General features: G+C 43.4%; 2 protein-coding genes across 3 annotated transcripts; both read right to left on the reverse strand.

Moving 5' to 3' along the window:
• LOC8057990 (fatty acyl-CoA reductase 1) lies at positions 1-11,441 on the reverse strand. 2 transcript variants are annotated; one of them, XM_021465445.1, is made up of 7 exons: positions 9,417-11,441; positions 4,888-4,991; positions 2,463-2,662; positions 2,270-2,370; positions 1,363-2,102; positions 1,021-1,148; positions 1-398 (listed from the first exon to the last, which is right to left on the reverse strand). In XM_021465445.1, the coding sequence occupies exons 1-7, from the start codon at positions 10,489-10,491 to the stop codon at positions 245-247; spliced, it is 2,502 nt and encodes an 833-aa protein (XP_021321120.1). In that variant the 5' UTR covers positions 10,492-11,441; the 3' UTR covers positions 1-244. The 2 variants fall into 2 exon arrangements, with proteins under 2 accessions (XP_021321120.1, XP_021321121.1); XM_021465446.1 differs by lacking the exon at positions 9,417-11,441 and adding an exon at positions 5,107-5,337.
• LOC8057991 (fatty acyl-CoA reductase 1) lies at positions 18,317-22,766 on the reverse strand. Its single transcript, XM_002445647.2, has 7 exons — positions 22,526-22,766; positions 22,271-22,374; positions 21,051-21,253; positions 20,466-20,566; positions 19,342-20,078; positions 18,703-18,830; positions 18,317-18,618 (listed from the first exon to the last, which is right to left on the reverse strand). Exons 1-7 carry the CDS (start codon positions 22,623-22,625, stop codon positions 18,465-18,467), a joined length of 1,527 nt encoding a protein of 508 aa, XP_002445692.1. The 5' UTR covers positions 22,626-22,766; the 3' UTR covers positions 18,317-18,464.

Here is a 23,146-nt window from a genome sequence, read left to right on the forward strand (position 1 = left end):
AGAAGTGAGAACCTGTATATGTAGTTCTAGTAAAGAGTAATATGGAATTTCTCCAATATGCAAATATACAAGTTACAATATATAGTTGACTTATAGTATGATTTATTTCCTTCATAATCACTGATACGCGTTTGTCTAGCGAACGAACGGATTGTGCTATTTCATTTCGGTGTGACAGTACAAGTGTTTTATTTTGGACGAGATGAAGGCGCGCGAGATGTAGCTATAATAATCAAAGAAGGCTTCACTTGCACAAATACTTGAGAACACCTGGGATGTGGATTCTGGTGAAGTAATCATCCCAGTCGATAATCTTGGTGTCGAAATTGAACATGTGATCTTCAGGGGTCTTCATCGTTATCGTCAGCCTCAGCCGCTCCAAATTCATGTCATCAAAGCTTCAGCACCGGGCAAATAAAAAGTATATATAGGGAACGTTAGCTTTTTAAAAAAAATATATATAATACTATCATATATAAAAAAAGTTTTGATTTTCTTATTTTCTAGATACACATATCTCTTATTATGCACTTGTGACTAAAATATATAATAAGAACAATGTCTCTAGAAAAGCTAAAATATATATATCTAATAATTTGGAAAGGGATTAGTAATGGGCTATAACCGGTACTATGTCTAGCCTGCATCAAGTTGGGATGTACTGCACGGTTTTTTCTACATGTACATCAAGATTAGTACAGATGTCTGGTCTAGTTAGTTTGATTTGCACGCATTAGCCTAATTTCTCCTTCCATCCTAAATAAAATCAGCTTCCAGAGTTGTTCTAAGTCGAACTATTTTAGTTTTAACTAACTTTGTAGAAAATAACATCAATATTTATGACGGCAAATTAGTATCACCGAATATATAATGAAATATATTTTCATGATATACTTATTTGATATGGTAGATGTTTTTTTTACTGAAAGTTGATTAAACTTAAGGTAGTTTGACTTAGGCCATTTTATTGATTTATTTTGGGAGCTAGGGAGAGCAATAAGCTGAACTGCAATTAATTACCATCCTTTGAACAAGGCGAAGGGTGCGTAGACATCAACAAGATGCATCACAAACTTGTACTTGCGGTTGAGGTCGTTGTAAAGCCGCGAGAAGAGCCCACAAAGCAGCAGATTCACCAAGTGCAGAATCTACAGTGCACATCAGCTCACTTTAGTGATTGAGACAACAACAACAAGAGGATATTTAAATATATTTCTAAAATTTAGATATTAATTAAAATTAATCTAGCTAGCTAGAGGGATTACGATAAATTAACCCCTCTTAAAAAGGCGTACATACATTAATAAATTATTCAGAACTAGCTAGCTAGAGGGGTTTATGATAATATATCACTAATCTGACCTCTAGAGGCAGCTTGAAGGTGAGCATCATGTAGAGGTGGAACTGCGCAACGGTGGGGAAAAAACGCATCTCCCTGGTGGGGATGACCTTGCCGTCCTTCCCCACGCGCGGGTTCGGGTAGAAGTGCCGGCGGCCGGACTCGTACAGCACGGAGTAGGTGACCGGGTTGCGCAGCGACGAGGTGACGTGGTACACCGGCGGTGGTACCGCCGCCGCCTCCTCCGAGTGCGCCACCATGGCCGCCATCATGGCGTTGGCCACCATGTCCCCCGGGATGACGTCCATGACGAGTCCCAGGTCGGCGAGGAAGCACGACAGGTTCTGCTTGGCGTACCCGATGATGAGCGTGTCGATGGTGCGGGTGCCCTGCATCCACCCGGGCAGCGGGTCTGCCAGCACGCTGGTGATGATGCTAGGGCGCATGATCACCACGGGCGCCATGTCCGTCGTCCCCCGGAGCTGCAGCTCCTCCAGCAGCAGCATCTCGCCCATGGCCTTGGTGAAGACGTACGTGTTGGACCACCCGAAGTGGCGAGCCCTCTGGAGGCCCAGCTCCTTCATCGCCTTCGTCTCCGTCGTCTTCAGCTCATGACGGCTGGCGTCCGCCATGAGCTCCTTCTTGGCTTCGCTGACGAGCCGCAGCTCGGCGTCGACGTCGAGGTACCTGCCCTCCCGCCGAGACTCGCCGGGTTGGATGGGATTCTCCAGGATGAGCCCGTCCCTGTCGCCGCAGACATAAGCTGCAAAGCGTACGTGCGGGTAGACCAGGGTCTTTTTTAGTTGTAACTTTTTTTTATAAAATGGTGTAACATTTTCGTTTGTATTGGACAAATATTGTCTAATCAGTGAGATCAATTGACATCGCTCTGTTCTTGCATGCATTAGGAGTCGTTGTACTGATACTGACCAGTGGAGACATGCATAAACATCTTGAGGTTGGAGCACTGCTGGGCGAACTGGCAAAGGTGCTTCACCCCCATCACGTTCACATCCAACGAGACATCATATCTACACAACTCATCAAAAATACATAGTAACATTACCGTTTTCCTTCAAATAATTATTTCTCAAATAAAGATTATTGCACTAATAATAATAACCTTTCATAGAAGTTGGTGGTTGCCGCAATGTTGACAATGATGTCTATGTCCTTGGCCAGAGTCTCCAGCTTAGGAGTTTCTAATCCCAGGTTGTCGCAGATGATGTCCCCAGGCAAGGCAACAATCTTGTCCTGGATGAACTGCTGGAACACGTCGCCGTGCTTCTCTCTCAGCTTGCCGAACAGATCGGTGCCAATCACCTGCATGCATGCATGCACGCACCACGGAATTATTTTAAATAAATATATCATCATCATCATCATGAACGCACCACGGAATTGCACGGAATTATGTTACGCAAAGTGAAAAATAGAGGGGGCATGTTTCGGGTAGTATTAATTGCTGGAGATGCAGTTGTTAGTTGTGAGACAAAGTAGGCAGATTCGGCTGATAAGCCCAAACGAACAAGGCTTGACCGTTGTTAGTTGTTGGCTGATAATTATTCCTTTGCTGAATATAAGTATTGGAGCAAGTTGCCAAGCATGAAAATGAACTCCAGTACGGATGAATCCAATTATCCCCTCATTCAATCAAATTTTGGTGTTAGACTAGCTTGAATTGAGAAGTGACCGCGTACTCTGTAGTGTCCATTACTGATGAGGGGAGATATCATGAATACATGATGGAGATACGGCAGCATGTACTGATATGTGCCAAAAACGTCTTCAGTCGTCTTAGGACGACTTTTAATGTTCGTAACACAAACTAGCTAGTATTAAGACGAGACCCACATATATATGGCCACGCGTTATAAAGTCTAGCTTTTGCAAGATACTATGCAGAATGGATCTCTACACAAGGCATCCTAAGTCCTAACTTATATTAGACTCTTAGAGTCATGGCGTTCACCATGCATCATATACATACCTCATCATATATTCAGGGATCAAGAGGCGGACATGAAAATTATGGAAAAGATGGAGGAAATCGCAGTGCTACTACTATATAATTCTATCTTGAAAAGATATACTTAAATCCAATATCTTAAATTTGACTAGGTTCATATGAAATGAATAGTGTCAACATTTATGATCCAACAAATTATGTATACTATGAAAATATATTGCATAACAAATATAATGATACTTATTTGGTATATAATAGATATTAGCATTTTTTAACAAATGAACAAATTTGTTAGCAATATTTTTTAGAATTGCGTCTTTTGAGAGAGCTAGCAGTTGTCAATTAACATGTAGGGTTGTACTAGTAAAAAGCTAAGATAGGTACTAGTAACTAGTGTAGTATGGCGCCCGCATATCCACTACTAGATTCCAGCATTTTGCCGTGTGCCACTTGCACTCAGCAAAGAAACATATACACACGGCATAATCGTTGCCGTGAGCGATACTGGCTTCCACCGTACGGCAAAGCAATTGACGACAAACACGTTCTTTGTCGTGTGCTGCGGTACATCCACATATTTTTACCGTGTATTAAATTCCACACTCGGCAAAGAACAGAGTAACGGACGATGGCCTAACGGCCGTTATGATAATTTGCTGTGGGTGGCACACGGCAAAGTTTGCCATGAGACATGAGCTGCACTCGGCAATTATAGTTTGTCGTGGGCTAAAAGTGGAGCGCACGACAAACATGGAAGCTTTCCGTGTGTTTCACGCTGGACACTCGGCAAACTTTAACACTTTGCCGTGTGTTTTGGCTCTTGATCTCGGTAAAAATGGAAGTTTTGCCGTGTATTTTGGTTCCTGCTCTCGATAAAACGGTTTCCAGGTCCTCAATCCCTGCGCTCTTTGCCGAGTGTTATTGCATTGACACTCGGCAAAGTGTGTAGAGGCAGCTGGCGGCGCTGGCTGTAGTTAACGGCAACTAATGTTAAGCCGAGTGCCTTCTCTTCGTCGTGGGCAGCTCTCGGCAAAACACTCATTTTGCCGTGTGTCTCGTTTTTGCCGAGGGTTTGGCGCTGGACACACGGTAAAAAGAGCTTGTGCCATGTGCCACGTTCTTTGCCCACGGCAAACATGCGGGCATACGGCAAATTCTCGGTTTCCAGTAGTGATCAGACCATCCAGTTGCTGAAAAATTGCAACACTGCCTCCGATTCTGCCCGGACGGAGTGAGCAGTGTGAGGACTGCATGTACGTGCTGCGGTTAGGCCCTGTTTAGATTGTAGATGAAAATTTTTTGGATGTTACATCGGATGTGTCGGAAGGATGTCGGGAGGAGTTTTTAGAAACTAATAAAAAAACAAATTACATAGCTCGTCAGAAAACTGCAAGACAAATTTATTAAGCATAATTAATTTATCATTAGCATATGTGGGTTACTGTAGCACTTAAGGTTAATCATGAAGTAACTAGGCTTAAAAGATTCGTCTATTCGATGGAATGGATAAAAAATTTTTGGGTGGGGACAGGGCCTTAACAGGCACTGTACTATAAAAGCAAGAGAGAGAAGTAACAACCTCTTGTTGGACGCGTTGCTTTGCAGATGACTCGTTCGTCCCTCGTACAAGAAGGTAGATCTTGTTGACATCAGGCTGCACCCGGAGTATCTTCTCCACAAGAACTGTATGCATGTATAAGCCACTTATATATTACTATTATATAATAAAATACAAGACAAACTGATCAACAATACTACAAATCTATATATAAGTGTGTGTGTGTGCGCGCGCGCATACTCTTCCCAAGAAAGCCAGTTGCGCCAGTGATGAGGATTCTCTTGCCCTTGAAATACGCTACGATCCTCGCCGCGTCCATGCTCTCGTACATCGATGACGTACGTACGGTTGGTCTCTCTCCCCAGCAGCCTGAGCCACCTCTATACTACTATTTCTGTGTGTGCTAATCTTGCTTCATCAGGGTGAGAGAAATGAGGACACAAGTGCTATGGTGCTGGTGGAGCAGCAGGTAGCATATGCGCATCTATTTATACACACACTGCACAGACAAACAGTCATTTCTGAAGTGTTTCCTGGGGTATGTGTGTTGTTTGTGGGGGCAAAATGGAAACGTGGCAGAGGATGATCTCGGTGCAAGCTAGCCTAATTAAAACTTAGGCAGAAGATAGAAGCCGCCGCATCATGTCAGGCGAATAGCGACGAACTCGGTAGTTGGACAGCGGGAGATCGGGCCCGGTACGGTGTTCTTGGAGCTAGCTACGAGCCTACTGACCTGATTATAGATAGGGTGAGGGTGGGCTGTGTAAGCCCCTAGCCGCCGGTGATCACCGGGACGTGAGCATCGCAATGGGGTCGAGAAGTGAGCACGAGGACGAACAGAGGAACACCTCTGCACGCGACTGCGTTTTCTGATTCAATTCTCATCTGTTTTAGTCTTACAGCAACTAGCATCTTATATGCCTAAAGACCTGACATCTTGGTCCCACATGTCATACTGAAATAAACCGACACCATTACATATTACGCTTAACGAATAATAGAAACGTATCCTGCGAATACGCCTTCAGCCACGGGTTGTGACATCTCCCCCCGCCGAAGATCCTGCTGGTCCCCAGGCAGGCGCCGATGGAAACCTGTCCCTGAGAACATTGTAGTCTTCCCATGTCACCACCGTGTCTGGTAAACCAGTCCATGTGACTTGAACTTGTGGGACAGCAGTACTCCCCTTGCGCACCAGACGACGCTGCAAGATTGTCGCCGGTTCAGCATCAGTAGCCTGCAGATCAGTGACACAGTGGGTAGTGTCGAGTAAACAGGTGAGAAATTTGGAGTGAATGGCTTCAACTGGGATATGTGGAAAACTGGATGAATGTCACTGTGACTTGGAAGTTCCAGTTTGTACGCAACCGCTCCAATCTTCTCCAGAATACGATATGGACCATAGTACTTGAAAGCCAACTTCGGATAAGGTCAACTGGCAACAGATGATTGGGTGTAAGGTTGAAGCTTCAGAAGAACTTGATCACCCACTGAGAATTCCTTGTCCAGCCGATGTTTGTCCGCTTGCACTTTCATTCTGTTCTGTGCTTGCAGCAGACGCTGTTTCAACAGTTCCAAATGTTCAGCTCGATGTGTAATGACTTCTGCAACCTCTATTGGGGTATCTGGGGTGGTTAATGGATAGCCACCCAGATTAGGATCAATGCCATACAGAGCTTTTGCAGGAGAACAGCCCAGAGCAGAATGATGAGAAGAATTATACCAAATTTGGGCCAAAGGCAACCATGCTTTCCAAGTAGTGGGGGCATCCTGGACTGCACAGCGCACATACATCTCCAAACATTGGTTTAGCCTTTCAGTTTGGCCATCAGTCTGAGGATGATATGCTGTGGACAGTGATAATGTGATTTTGTACTTAGTGAACAGGTGCTGCCAGAACCGGCTTGTAAAAATTTGATCCCTATCACTAACTATACTCCTTGGTAAGCCATATAATTTGACAATGTTGTCTAAAAAAGCATGAGCCACTATAGTAGCTGTATAAGGATGCTTGAGAGGAATAAAATGGCCATACTTGGTCAATCTGTCAATGATCACCAGGATGACAGTATAACCTTCAGACTTTGGAAGCCCTTCAATAAAATCCATGGAGATATCCTGCCAAACTCTAGATGGAATTGGTAATGGTTGCAGCAACCCAGCAGGAAGAGTAGTAGAGTGCTTACTCTTCTGGCAAATCTCACATTGCTTAACAAAGTTGTCCACATCAGCCTTGAGACCCTTCCAGTAAAATAACTTCCTCATTCTGTGATAAGTAGCCCCTACTCCAGAATGACCCCCAAGTGCTGAAGAATGAAATGCAGCAATTAACTTTGTTTGGAGAGCTGAATTGTTACCTACCCAGATTTGGGTGCCCTTCTTGATAATGCCTTGATCCAGGTAGAAACCTTGACTGTTGGGACTAGAAATGGCCAGTTGTGCCAACAATTCTTGAGACTGAGTGTCAGTTGCATAAGAGTTAAGCACTTCTTGAAGCCATTGAGGTTGGAGCAATGAAACTGCATGAAGGGCCAGGAGATGAGGCATCCTAGATAGATCGACCATCAGCTGCTAAATTCTCCTTCCCCTTTCTATAGATGATTTTGAACTGAAGTCCCATGAGTCTGGTCATTGCCTTCCTTTGCATGTCACTATGCAGGTTTTGCTCATTGAGGTAGGAAAGAGACTTGTGATCAGTCAGGATCTGGAACTCTTGTCTCTGAAGGTAGGGCCTCCATTTCTCCACTGCCAAAATCAAAGCCAAGAATTCTTTTTCATAGATGAACATGTTTTTGTGTTTCTCCCCCAGACCTTTACTGAGATATGCAATTGGTTGGCCTGACTGCATGAGCACAACACCAATACCATCAGCACATGCATCTGTTTCCACCTGAAATGGTAGTTGAAAATTGGGTAAACTCAGGACAGGAGTGGTAGTCATGGCAACCTTCAGATTATCAAAGGATTCTTGAGCTTGAGCATTCCACTGAAAGGTTTTGAGCCTCAAGATGTTGGTTAATGGTTTTGCAATGATCCCATACCCTCTCACAAATCTTCTGTAATATCCTGTGAGTCCTAAGAATCCCCTGAGCTCAGTCATTGTAGTGGGCACAGGCCAAGCAAGCATGTCCCTTGTTTTGGCTGGGTCAGTAGCTACTCCAGCATCAGAAATGATGTGACCCAAATACTCAATGCTAGACTGAGCAAATGAACACTTAAGAGCCTTCAGATACAACTGATTCTTCCTGAGGACCCCAAACACTTGCTGAATGTGCTCCAAATGATCAGCCATGTTTGCACTATAAATCAGAATGTCATCTAGGAATACTAACACAAATTTTCTCAAGAAGGGTTGGAGAAGTTAATTCATGAGACACTAGAAGGTTGCTGGTGCATTAGTCAAGCCAAAAGGCATGACCTTGTACTCATAATGTCCTTGATGTGTTTTAAAGGCTGTTTTGTACTCATCAGATGGACACATTCTAATTTGGTGATACCCAGATTTCATATCAAGCTTAGTGAACAGCCTAGCTCCAGACAGTTCATCCAAAATTTCCTCCACAATTGGCAAAGGGAATATGTTTTTAATAGTCATAGCATTCAGCTTTCTGTAATCCACACACATCCTCCAGCTGCCATCTTTTTTTTGACTAGGAGAACTGGTGAGGCAAAAGGACTGTGACTGTGTGTAATGAGGCCATCAGTCAACAGCTGCTGCACCTGGGACTCAATCTCAGATTTGTGATGTGGGGAATAGTGATAAGGGCGAGCATTGATTGGTATGGCATCAGGGTATAATGGAATGGCATGATCATATACCCTCTGAGGAGGCAGTTGTTTGGGATCTTGAAAAATGTCAGCATATTGGACCAACAAATCCTGCAGTGCTTCCTGATTTTTGGTTGAAGGAGGTACTGCACCCACTGGAGGGTCTGACACTGACCTGATCACAGCACATGCCCAAATATCATTGGCTTGCAAAGACTTGCACACTTGTTTGGCATAAATTGCCTGAACAGCTGAAGTTGGGGAAGGAACTGTCTGAATTGTAATGATCTGGCCCTGATGAGGAAACTGTAGTGATTTGTGCTCCCAGTCACAGTACATGGGACTAACTGTTTTGAGCCAGTCCATACCCAGAATGGCATCATAGGGCAACTTATCTAACACAATCATGTCAGTAACAAATGTATGGCCCTGCAAATACCACTCCAAATCTTTGACCATTCTATTAGTGTGCATTTGTTGATCATTAGCTAATGAAACTTGGTGAGTAGCAATTGGAACAGAAGGTAGGCGAGTAAGATCAACAAACTGGGAATTGATGAAAGAGTTGGTACTACCAGAATCTATCAGAATTAGCATGGTTTTGTTTCTGATAGTTGCCTTTAATTTCACAGTATCAGGTTCAGTAGTACTAGCCATAGCATTGATAGCTAAGTTACCAAAACTCTCAGTCAACAATTCATCCACAGCAAATTCATTAAGGATATCATCACTCAATGGTCTATCAAGATCATTAACAACCAGAGCATTGAGTTGTTTGTTACCTCTTTTACTGCAGACCTCGGCATGACCAGGTTCATATTTCTCACCACAAGAATAGCAAAGGTTGTTGGCCTTTCTGTAGTCCCGGAGTTGCTTGTCTCTCCAAAGATTGGTATATGTAGTGGCTTGTTTAGCTTCAGGTTTGGCAGCAAAAGGTTTAGGAGCCATGGGCTTAGCTGGACCCTTAAGCTTGCTGCGATCCACAACTTTCTGTTGGATTTTAGCAATAATGACAGCTCTATCCACAGTTGTAGGTACTTGAGGCTCTACCACTGCTCTGATGTCCTCTCGAAGACCTTTGACAAACTGAGTTGCAAAGAATACAGGATCATCATGACCCTCATGCATAGTAACATCATACTGCAAGGACTGAAACTGAGAGGCATAATCTTCAACAGTAGTGGTTTGCCTCAAATCCAGGAGCTCACTCATTGCAGATCTGTGATCATCATTGCCAAACTTGGACTGTATATCCTCAGCAAATTTCTTCCACTTGACATCAGGATGCTGAAGCTGATATACTTGCCACCACTTAGCTGCATTCTCCTGAAGATGCATAGAGGCTGCTTCCACCCACAGTTTCTTCTCCATGTTGTAAATCTTGAAGTATCTGGTGCACTTGTCTAGCCAAATTTTTGGTTGAGTGCCATCAAAGAAGGGAAACTGCATCTTGGGAATAGCATGATGAGGCATGGAGTTCCTATCATTGTGAGGACGGTGATGTCGATGAGAGCCTCTATGTCTGCGATGAGAAGGTCCACTGCCAGTAGCAAACTCATTCTGGAATGAGTCCACATCCTCCTCCTTAGAGAGGCCAGAACTGTTGTTGACAGACTGCGGTGGTGTTGGCCGCTCTCTTTGAATCAATTGAGAAATAGCATCCCCATTAGCCAACACTTGCTGAGCCACAAGCTTCTGATCATCCAGACACTTAGTCAGTCGAGTGGTGGTGTTGGTCATATCTGATTTCATCTCCTGTTGAATTTTACCCAGATCATTCATCCTGGCAAACATGAGATTAAAATTCTCCTGCATATCCTCACGGAACTGCCGCTCAGCCTCAGCGTTAGCAGCCATCTGAGTCAACACAAACTGAGTTTGAGTAGAAGGAACAGGATTAGCCGGCTGTCGCCTGGGAGCCGTGATGACTATTTGGAGCAGCAACAACACAAAATGCAACAAGGACCGAACAGCTGGTTTGGCCTAGCCTCCCCACAAGTGTTCTGCCCCAAATCACTGCCGCCTGGAACGAAGGCGCGACCTCGGGATTTCACACGGAGACTTGCTCCGCAACCTGGGTCGACAGACCGTTCCTCGCCACACGCCACCACTAGTAAATCGAAGCTGACTTACGGAATTTTACACGCAGACAATTGCTACGCAACCCTGGGTCGAAATCGACGCTAGTATCACGGAAAGTAGTGAGCGAAGAGGAATAAGCTCATAGTGGTTCACGCCGCCGAACCCTAGTGTCGATGCAGACCCCAGTCGATGAAGAGACGCCGACGACGACGCTGGTGGAGGTTGACGCGTCGCCATAGAGGATGGTGATGAAGCCGCCGCCGCCGATGGGGAAGACGACGCGCGCGAAGAGAGATCCGGACCTCGATTTGGTGGGTGGGGTGGGTGGGTAACGAATCGGAGGTGAGACAACCAGAAATCGACGCAGAAGCGAGATTAATTCGCGGCGGCCGAAGCTGCTGCGAGAACTCGTTCCGCCTCCGACCTGCTGCTCCGATGAACTCCAAATCGCTACGGGAGGGTGGGTAGGGATTGTGAGGCCGAGGATCGATAAGCTTCTGATACCATTGTAAGCCCCTGGCCGCCAGTGATCACCGGGACGTGAGCATCGCAATGGGATCGAGAAGTGAGCACGAGGACGAACAGAGGAACACCTCTGCACGTGACTGCGTTTTCTGATTCAATTCTCATCTGTTTTAGTCTTACAGCAACTGGCATCTTATATGCCTAAAGACCTGACATCTTGGTCCCACATGTCATACTGAAATAAACCGACACTATTACATATTACGCTTAACGAATAATAGAAACTATCCTGCGAATACGCCTTCAGCCACGGGTTGTGACAGGCTGTTGGACACATCGAATGTTTGGTCTCGCTATACCCATGCTCCTGCACTTGCTGGAATTTAAGAGAGAAACATTAGAAGTTCGTGCTAATTCTATAATTAATAAAAATAACTCATCTTTGCTAGCTTTCTCTCTTTATTTTTCTAGCACAGCACTCAATAAAGACAGCTCTGCTATATCTCACCTTTTATTTGTTCCTCTCAGCCACTGGACACAAAACCATGCCAATTTTTACAGCCACGTTTTTTTTTCATCTGCTGATCGAAACCAGTGTAAAATTGAGTGATTCATACTTTAATACATCATATTATTATCTCCTGCTTGCTTCCTTCTGCAAATAGGCAAGGATGACTGGAAAAGGCAAATTTATTGTTTCTCAATTTTTGCCAACTCTTTAGGGCCTGTTTAGATTGAGAACGAAAATTTTTTGAGTGTCACATCGGATGTGTCGGAAGGATGTCGGGAGAGGTTTTTAGAAACTAATAAAAAAACAAATTACATAGCTCATCAGAAAACTGCAAGACAAATTTATTAAGCATAATTAATCTGTCATTAGCATATGTGGGTTACTGTAGCACTTAAGGCTAATCATGGAGTAACTAGGCTTAAAAGATTCGTCTCGCGATTCTCAACTAAACTGTGTAATTAGTTTATTTTTTATCTACATTTAATGTTCCATGCATGTGTCCAAAGATTCGATGGGATGGATGAAAAATTTTTAGGTGGGAAACTAAACAGGGCCTTAGTATAAATTGTATCAATGAGTCCCTAATCTTAGTTGACTACGTATTCCATGACTTTGCCGTGTGCCCGAAGCACTCGGCAAATGCCCAGATGCACATGGCAAAGTATTTGCCGAGTATCGTCCACGGCAAACCGCACACAGCAAACATACTGACGACATTAAGGCACATTGCCGTGGGCAAACGCCATAGCACATGGCAACCTTTGTCGTGTGCCCATGTTGACCCTCGGCAGAAAAAGTGTAACACAGCGAAGCTTCGCCGTGTGCCTATATCAACACTCGGCAAAACATGTATGTAGACAAAATAAAAGAGAAAACTAAAAAAAATAAATATTTTGCCGTGTGTCTGGCTAGAGGCACACGACAAATTTTACAAGTTTGTCGAGTGTCACATGCATGGCACACAACAAACTTGTAGACTTTGCCATGTGCCACATGCACGGCACACGGTAAACCCGTCACCTTTGTCGTGTGCCGCTGATCGAACAGCCACACCGCAAACCCATGTCGTTTTTTTTTCTTTTTATTTTTCATCGTTTTCCTTTTTTTATTTTTCTCTTTCTTGTTTTTATTTTTCATATTTTTCCTTTTTCAATTTTTTTCTTTTTTATTTCCTTTTATGTTTTTCTCTTTCTTCTTTTTTTGTTTTTCTTTTTTTTCCAACTTTGTCGTGTGTGCTAGGCTACGGGGCACACAACAAATGCCCACTTTGCCGAGTGCTGCCTAACTAGCACACGCCAAATAATTTGTTATTCCTCCACTTTTTATTTTCCGCAACATATTTTACTAAATTGTTCTAAGGTATTAGGAACATTCTTTGTCAAATTAACTCAACAATGCATATCTGATGTTTATATGAATATTACACCATTATTTCATACGACTATTTCACAAATTTATTTTTTCTCAATTAAAATCATATAATTGCTGCAAATACATTAAAATTCGCAAGCGGGTCCAAAAATGTTCAAAAACTTCACACGACAGAATCAATGTGGTGTGTTTCCTATACAAAATGTTTTGAAGTCATACCCCAACACAAAATTTGAATCGACTCCAAATCATACCTCTTCATTCTCAGCTCTCTACATCTTCGGCTATTCTTTCGTTTGTAACCAATGTATGTGACAACTTGCACGAAACATTCTCAAACTTTTTCCACAACCTCCATGTATAATAACATGACATATGTACAAATTTCATGTTTTTCTAACTTTGTTACCATTTTTTATATTTTTAAGAATGTTCAGCCACATGTTTGTGGTCATGTCTCCTGAACTAGATGTTCGAAATTCCTTTTTGTTTTGAAGGTACATTCTCAAGTACCCGGATGTCCAAACCCATGGGCTTGGTCAAGGGCTCGTGGACCACTGCACCACACTGCGCCTTCTTTCACGGCTCGATGGGGAGACAGGATTCGAGGCCGCCTCACCTAGATCCGAAGACGTAGGAGCTCAGCTCACCAGATCACGCACATGGTCGAGCTAGGGCTCATGTGAACGTGATGAGTTCACCTAATTCCCGCAACAAATTTCACGCGGCTTCGGACGCCCCTCCTGGTTGTTGTGTACGTAGGTAGAACACCATTGGAGCTCGTGCATCTGTCTGCGTTCCAGAGATGGAGGCGGGGGAGCATTACAGTACGACGGCGAGCGGGGAGGTGCACGGGGCAGCATCGCGGTGAGGAGGTGGCGGCGGTGATAGTGTCGGGATGAAGAGAGAGAGGGGAGAAAACCTGATAAGAGATGAGGATGGAGCATTGCGCTAGGGTTGGTCTGTGGGTGGCTCTCTGCAAAACTGCCATAGATCGGATAGGATAGACTGCAGGTTGATTTTTTAAATGTCAGAGGGTTTTTTTAAAAAAACATACAGAGATGTGTGTCGCTCCACAGATGCGCCACCGATGCCTAGAATGCTCTGGTGGGAGGAGACTCGAGTGGTTTTTAATAACTCCTGATACCTTTTATGCAAGTTCTGGGTTTCATTAGCAAATTAATCTGTGGGCTCAAGTAGTTGGTGTGTTGAATTGGTTTAGGTTGAAAGAATAAAATTATTGAGTGATATATGGTTGAACAAGATGGTTATTGGGTATATATTGGATTGAGCATGTCCGCTTGTCTTATAAGCCGTACTTTTTTTGTGAGCCAACATTATTTTTCTCTCACGATAAATCAGCAAATACCAAAAAGATCACAAATTCATTAAAAAGGAGCAAATAGGTTGGGGCCTCATGATTACATAGTCTAGTAATATAATAGCATAAACTAAAAGTTCTCACTTTTATGCTTCTTATGTATATATCTTGCCTTTCAGGGATTACGTAGAGCTTGAGTTAACCATACCAAAATTCATGGTTCTTAGCAGAGCTCCACAAATCATTGAGCAAATGGGAGAAATAAAATGGTGACCTCAATTGCCCGAAAACTGCCAGACGTGATGCTTTTGCCTTTATAAGGGATTAGTACAGTAAACAGTAAAAACATGTCTGTGTAAGACAGGACTAGGAACACAATAGCTTGTTGACGCCTACTTATTGCCCCTTTAATTTTCTTGAGGCATTGATTATTTTAGCTATCCTTTTCGTCTTTGCAGCTCTCTGTCGCTGCTCTTCTTTATCGACAACCTTTCGTGTTTATTGCAGAATTGACGGTTTCTTCTCCTGGGTTAACCCATTATTGGTTTCCTTTTGTTGTTGGTTGGTTGTTACCCATTGCCATCTGCACTTATGCTTGACCTTTAGTGATGCACTGATGCTACTCCCTCCATACCCGAATTTGTTGATGTTTAGGACATGATTGTGCTTACCAAAGAGTAATTAATTAGAGATTAGTTTTCCATCTCTACCTCTAATAAATATGGTTGCAGGTGCATTTCTTCCAAGAAGCAATCAAAGGCTCAAGTGGCTAGCGAGTTGCTGAGGGAGTAGAACATCAATCTTTGTGAGGGGGTTGAGTCATGAGGTCCCAGGTTCATGTTCCGGTGTGGCCTCTTTTTTTGTTGCCGCATGGCTTTGCATTGCCTAGCTAGGAGCTGAACAGGCGGGTTGCCGAGGGAGTAGAACGTCAATCTTTGTTAAAATGGGCCTAGAGCCCAAAACGTCAACAAATTCGGATACAAAGGGAGTATTTATCATGACTCAACACTAGTGGAAACTGCAGTTCTCCTACGGTTTATGTAGTTCCCTACTACATTTTATCAATCCTAGGGAATTATCTATCTCCCTGGTCCTATTCAAAACCATAGGAAAACTGGTATTTCCCTAGGAAGTGCACGATTTCATCGTGAGCCGGCAGAGCGGTGGTCCTTCAACGAGCGATGTTAGTGCTTGCATGGAATCTTTCCTAACAAGGAATATAGAAAATCCTAGGGACACATATCCTAACACTAAATGTCCAGGGTGCCACTTTCTCCTGCTACCCACTACTTGAAACTAAAATTGTTTTGTTGGTTTACCTTCAACAGACAGGAAAATTTGACTTTTTCTATCGGGTCGCAAGAATTGACAAAAAAAAAATGTAAAAACAATAGAGTAAACATTTTTTTGGTCGGTTTCTCTACTACCAATAGAAAAATTCATAGTTTTTCTGTGTGTCTGTATTATACTGATAAAAGATTTAATTTCAGCGAGGTGCAAGACTTGACCCACATAGCCAACGTGGGCTGGGCTGCACCGGCCTTTCCGCCGGCCCAAAGGCGGCTGGTTGTGCCCGCAGACACATAAATGTGTGGTGCCCAAATCATAGCCCCACCCGCCTCCCCCCACCCTGAACCTCATGCAGTCCCATGGCATCCACATCTATCAGCAGTGGTGGCGTGCCCCTTTAGCTCGGCGTGGACTAGAGCGGCCGCACAGCTCACGAGTAGGAGGCGGCGGCGCATCCCTTTAGCAAGGTGGGGAACCAAGCTGCAGCACCCTCTGCACCCTTCTCCTGGCCCCAAATAGTCGCGCTACCCTTGGTGATGGCACATCCAGCTATCGGTGGTGGGTGGCCCCCTAGTGGCGAGGTGTGGTGAGGTAGGGCTGTTGGGCCACGGGACGAGGTCAGCGATAGCGACGGATCCGGCTCCCTCAGATGCGGTCCTCGTCTATGGTCTATTCTCCCTCACTTATTCACTCCCCTCCGTCCTAGATCCCTAGCACCCACAGACGAAAAATTAATCTAATCCATTTTGTATTCATCCATGTTGTTACTGATTTGGTTTTCCAGTACTGCTAGAGCTATGATTTTGGGGCTCCGCCATAGTGGTGTTATAGTGCCGAAGCAGGAGCCCCTTCAACACCCTTAATCGATGATAGAGGGAAGTAAGATGGATAGATTTGACCAAAAACTACGCCAGAAATTTTGGTTCCTTAATATGAGTATATAGGTATATGTATAGATTAGGGCATCCGGTAAAGAAACCATTATAGTTTCTATGTATATTAATTATCCTGTTAAGTAAGTATTTTGTAGATGTGGTAAACAATTTAATAAGGAGAGATAAATAAAAAAACTAACTTAGGGCATTCACGTAGCAGAAACCATAAGTAGTTTCTGTAGTTAGGATATCGTAATAGGAAATCATCATTTCTAAAGCAACTTTTATATCTAGTGTCTAGATAAAAATCTAGCCAATCATTCACCGTGTGCTTTGATTGGCCAGATTTTTATCTAGTGTACACATGATGAATAATTGGCTAAATTTTTGTCTCGACACTATATAGAAAAAGTAACATCGAGAATAATGGTTTCTTATTACATCAAGACTAGAAACTCCTTATGGTTTCTTGTAGTGTTAAGTTGGCAACGCCTTGAAACATTTGTGTATTATCCACAAACTGTTTTTATGCTACCAGTGGCCATGCACACATGTTTATGGTTGCAGCAGGAGACGTCGTCCTGTTATATTATTACAGAAAAAGCGTAAACTTATTGTTGATACAAGATACAGTTTCTACATATTTCTTTTAACATGTAAGTTGTTCAACTAAGCAACCCACTATCACACACAATTAAAAATCCACTAGCTCATGCAATTATAGTGTCTATGTTAGTAAGTCACTATATTTCTCTTAACATGCAAGTTGACCAACTAAGCAAGTCACAATATTTCTCTTCTTGCAAGCTATTCAACTAAGCAAGTCATTATATTTCTCTCGTAACACTTGTTATGTGCTTCTCAGTAAAGGCCCAAGAAGTAAAGGACCCAACCCAGTCTCCATTTTGGACTGGCTTTGAGCCCAAGAGGCCACGAGACCGATAGTTGGCCCAATTAAGTTTCTTCAGAATGGGCAAGCCGCTGCAATTAAATGCTTACTCCCAACTTCAGAGCGAGGCTGCACATTCAGTCAAGGGATGTAGCTGCAGCCTGCAGGCTGCAGCCCGAACCGAACTGCACCGAGTAAAATATATATCGGAACATCCCCTTCGTCTCTGAATTCAGCAGAAGCGAAATGAAATGCTAGTTAGCGCATGTTTGGCGCCAGGCCATATCAGAGATGGCACGGAGCCGTTTTACCTGCATGGCATGGAGCCAGGTTTTGGTGCTGAGCCATGCCAAAAACGACTAAAGTTTAACTTTATCCGACTTGATTTGAGAAAGTTATTAATTTTACTGCACTCTGCATATTTTAGAGGCGGACTAAATTATCAACTGATCTATCAATGTGTATCTTTCTAGACGTGGCTAGCAAACCGAACCGCCTCTATAAATACACTTGACTCTAAAATTCGATTTTAGAGACTGACTCATAAACCATTTTTAGGGATAGAACCATATCCGCACAAAAATCTAGGTCTTTTAAAATAATTTTTGTAGTAGTGTACCCAAATTCGAGTTCAAGAGTACTCGAATATGTGCATGGTTTGATTGGGTGGTGTAGGTGTGGTTAATGGTCATGCACCCAACTAGGCAACCACTCATATTTCAATCCTCTTGGACTTAAATTTGTGTGCTTCTTTTTTTTTCTTAATGAAAAACTGTATATATAGCTCCTTCTTGGTTGTTTTTTTTTTCAATTGGACCACGTTACTTTTTTGATTAAGCTTTGTTTCTCAATTTGCTGATTAGCATCAAAGACTGACATTATTTCATATCATCCTTCTTTTATCATTGACACACAGACAAAGATTACAAGTTTATAATGAGATAATAAGCTGCCTCCTTATTCGAGACTGTTAAGAGCTTTTATTTTTTACAATATGAAAGCAAAGTAGTTCAAAAAAAGGAGGCTTCACTTGCACAAATACTTGAGAACACCAGGGATGTGGATTCTAGTGAAGTAATCGTCCCAGTCGATTGTCTTGGGGTCAAAATTGAACATGTGATCTTCAGAGGTCTTCATCGCCATTGTCAACCTCAACCGCTCCAAGTTCATGTCATCAAAGCTTCATCACCAGGCAATAAAAATTATATATTGGAAATGTTAGCCTTTTATATAATATAATAATGGAGGTAATGTAATTAATCACCATCCGTTGAAGAAGGCAAAGGGGCCATAGACGTCAACAAGATGCATCACAAACTTATACTTGCGGTTGAGATCGTTGTAGAGCCGCGAGAAAAGCCCACAAAGCAGCAGATTCACCAAATGCAGAACCTACAGTGCACATTAGCTCACTTGAGTGATTGAGACAAAATCAGACAGCTAGATGACTCAATTATTAGTAACCACAATATAGTAAAGACATTTAATTATTTACCCCTCCGATTCTAAATGTAGGTTTGTAGGACGCCTACGCATGGCCTATAATATATAAGGTGTGACTAGAGCTAGCAATTTCTACAAAAAAACTTAGTAACATTTTAAAACAAGATGATTAAATATTAATTGATAAATTTAGATAGGATTTGTTTGGCTGCACTCGTATCCACCTTAATTATTCATGTGCGTCTAATAATTCTTGTTTTGACCTTATAATTCTTTGTTATGGCATAGACCTTGCCTCTTCTCTATTAATATACTATATGTCTAATAATTGTTTTGTCAGTTGCTAGTATTTGGTCAATATATAATCTTTAAAAAGCATGTATACGTACGTACATTATATAATTATTCTGAATTATTAGAGGGAGTATAATTAATACAGTATCGTCACTTATTATCTGACCTCTAGTGGCAGCTTGAATGTGAACAGCATGTAGAGCTGGAACTGCGCGATGGTGGGGAAGAAGCGCATCTCCTTGGTGGGGATGACCTTGCCGTCCATCCCCACGCGCGGGTTCTGGTAGAAGTGCCGGCGGCCGGATTCGTACAGGACGGAGTAGGTGACTGGGTTGCGCAGCGACGAGGTGACGTGGTACACCGGCACCGCCTCCGCAGTACTACTCTTCTCCTCCGAGTGCGCCACCATGGCCGCCATCATCGCGTTGGCCACCATGTCCCCCGGGACGACGTCCACGACGACGCTGAGGTCGCCGAGGAAGCAGGAGAGGTTCTGCTTGGCGTAGCCGATGATGAGCGTGTCGATGGTGCGCATGCCCTGCATCCACCCCGGCAGCGGGTCCGCCAGCACGCTGGTGATGATGCTGGGGCGCATGACCACCACGGGCATGTCGCCGCGGAGCTGCCCCAGCACCATCTCCCCCATGGCCTTGGTGAAGACGTACGTGTTGGACCAACCAAAGTGGCGAGCCCTCTGGATGCCCAGCTCCTTCATCGCCTTCCTCTCCGTCTTCCTGCCGGCGGCCTCGTCGCCGCTGGTGTCGTCCATGATGAGCTCCTTCTTGGCTTCCCTGACGAGCTGCAGCTCGGCGTCGACGTCGAGGTACCTGCCCTCCCACAGCGACTCGCCATGGTTGATGGGCTTCTCCAGGTGGAGCCCGTCCCTGTCGCCGCAGACATATGCTGTAAACATATAGACCAATGCAAAGTTAATTCACCTCGATCGCTCTCTTCTTGCTTCGTCTTGAATAATTTGGGATGAGCAAGGTTTTAAATCTCCATTTACAGCTGCCTCTTGACTATAGCTATTTGAAACGGATCAAACTACAGCTCTCTCTCTCTCTCTCTCTCTCTCTCTCTCTCTCTATATATATATATATATATATATATATATATATATATATATATATATATATATATATATATATATATATATATATATATAAAATCTAGCAGCTATAGCCTGCTATAGCTTTATTTAACTCCGCTGTTTAGCTGTTTGAGAAGCCATCTATTAAATACTTTAGCCGGCCGAGATTTAGAACATTATTGATTGGGAGTTCTACTAACCAGTGGAGACATGCATGAACATCTTGAGATTGGCGCACTGCTGAGCGAAGTGGCAGAGGTGCTTCACCCCCATCACGTTCACGTCCAACGAGACATCATATCTACACAAGTTATTAAAAAAATCAGTTTTAAAAGGGGCTAAGGATGACATTATTCAGTACCGTGTGCGGCCATATATTGCCCCCGTGCAAGAACCAGCGGTGCTCCAGTAGTCCGGTAGTTGCAGTCAGTTTCAGTGGTTGCATTCAGTTTGGGGTTTTATCCCAGTTGGTTGCAGAAGATCATTGTTGCCTTGCCTAGGGACATCATCTACCGTAAAGCTTTTGCTGTCCTTTCTAAAAACAATAAGAGACTAGCGGTTGTCTTCTCCAACAGCTAAGAACATAGATTTTGCTAGCTATAGCGGTAGCTAATCAAGCCATTTACTGGTTTTACAAAAAAAAAACAGAAACTATAATATAACATTTCAACGGTTCATTCCAGATAATCAATTCACATAAAAAATTAATTTATGTTAACGTTGCATGCAGTTATTAATTTATTATTTGACCTAGCTAGCTACTGTGAAGACACACTAATAAGAACCTTTCGTAGAAGTTGGTAGTTGCCGCAATGTTGACAATGATGTCTATGTCCTTGGCCAGAGCCTCCAGCGTAGGAGCATCCAGTCCCAGGTTGTCGTAGATGATGTCCCCAGGCAAGGCAACTATCTTCTCCTGCATGAACTGCTGGAACCCGTCTTCCCCGTGCTTCTCTCTCAGCTTGCCGAACAGCTCGGTGCCAATCACCTGCATGCATATGCACGCACCGCGGATTTATTGTCAGTCACTACTCTACATCACTTGGCTTGTTTACATCTGTACCTAAACTGAAGTACTCCAATGCTCAAATGTAGCTTTACTCAGAAATAACACATGATGTGATTGATGAATTATCTAATCCTCTCTCTCGTCGATGATAAATCTGTCGTCTACCAGAGATTATATTACAGATATGCTACTTTCTCAAGGCCTTGTTTAGTTCCTAAAATTTATTAAGATTTTCCATCACATCGAATCTTTGGATATATACATAAAACATTAAATATATAGATAAAAAAAACTCTTGATCAGAACGGGCCACTAGATCAGAACGGTTTACCACCATTTGCTTGGCATGCCCTTTTGCGCAAGCAGTCATCTAGATTCAAATTTTCTCTTGGGAGCACTTTGAAGGGGTTGACCCACCGACGGTACGGTATATGCAAACTTTAATTTGACGCCCTAACAGATAACAGATTGGTGGTAGAACACCCAACAACGACTGGTACTGCCGGCCCAAAGAAAGCAGGCCTAGCTATCTACACCATGTGGATCTTCAAAGGCACTCATGCCATATATGTTGCTTGGAAGGATCAAAGAAAATCTAGACCTACATAAAAGAGCTCGCCGGCCGTTGGATCCTCCTTTTGGCGGAGTTTTATTTTTGTGAGTTGTGTGTTTTTTCTCTCCCATTAATTCTGCGTGTTGCTCACCGACATTTATTTGGTCGTTGCCATTTGTGTATAATATATATAAACATATAAAACCTCTCTTCTTAATTATATTGAAATTAAAGGCAGAGTTCGTTGAAAAGAAAATGACGCCGGCAATGCTAGCTAATCTATTTCCAATCCTGTAAGTGATGGCTGTGTGTCAGAATTGTAACAACACGTACTCCCTTCCGCTTCAGCCTGACCGGCCGGCCGGAGTGAGAGGACTGCGCGGACAGGCGCCTGTAAAGCAATAATATAGAGAAGTGCAAGCATGCATGGTGAAGTAAATGACCTCTTGTTGGACGCGTTGCTTTGCAGATGACGCGTCCTTCCCTCGTACAAGAAGGTAGATCTTGTTGGCATCAGGCTGCACCCGGAGTATCTTCTCCACAAGAACTGCATCCATGCATATATGTACAAGCGCCCACACTTACGATCTATGCATATTATGTAAATGAAAACACAAGATAAACTGAACAACACAAACCAAGCTACACACTATCCTAGCTATACTAGTTTATTTGCAGGAGAGAACATATATACGTACTCTTCCCAAGAAAGCCTGTTGAGCCGGTGATGAGGATGCTCTTGCCCTTGAAATACGCTATGATCCTCGCCCCGTCCATGCTATCGTACTCGTACATCATCGCCAATCACGTACGCTTGATTCTTTGCGTCAGGCCGGAGCTAGCAGAGAGGACAAGCAGGGTTGTTATGGTGCTGCAGGTGGTCGGTGCGTCCAAGCTATCAAGCAGCTGTAGCAGGCAGTGAGAGACTTGGAGAGACCCAAGAAGGAGGTCAGATACGCGCATCTATTTATACACACACAGCCACTCAATCATACATAGACAAAAATCTCACTATCATGTTATATCTCATCCAAACGCCTAACATTTTAGAGGAATTTTAATTCACAAATTTTACAGAATATCGAAATCCAATAAAATTGTTGGAATTAGTTTTATCCCTAGATCCAAACAGGCACCTATATATATAATTAAGTAGAGGTCAGATTTTGTTACCCAATCTAGCTACCCAGTAAATTCTCTTTGGGTTTTGGGTCAACCAACCCACTCCGTCCATCGATCCTTGGGTTATCCTTTCGTCCACCAAAGAACACGTACACCAACCCTACCATCAGAGAGCCCTCTTGCCCTGACTGCAAGAT

This window comes from Sorghum bicolor, chromosome 7 (assembly GCF_000003195.3).
Source record: "Sorghum bicolor cultivar BTx623 chromosome 7, Sorghum_bicolor_NCBIv3, whole genome shotgun sequence".
NCBI classification, from domain to species: Eukaryota; Viridiplantae; Streptophyta; class Magnoliopsida; order Poales; family Poaceae; genus Sorghum; species Sorghum bicolor.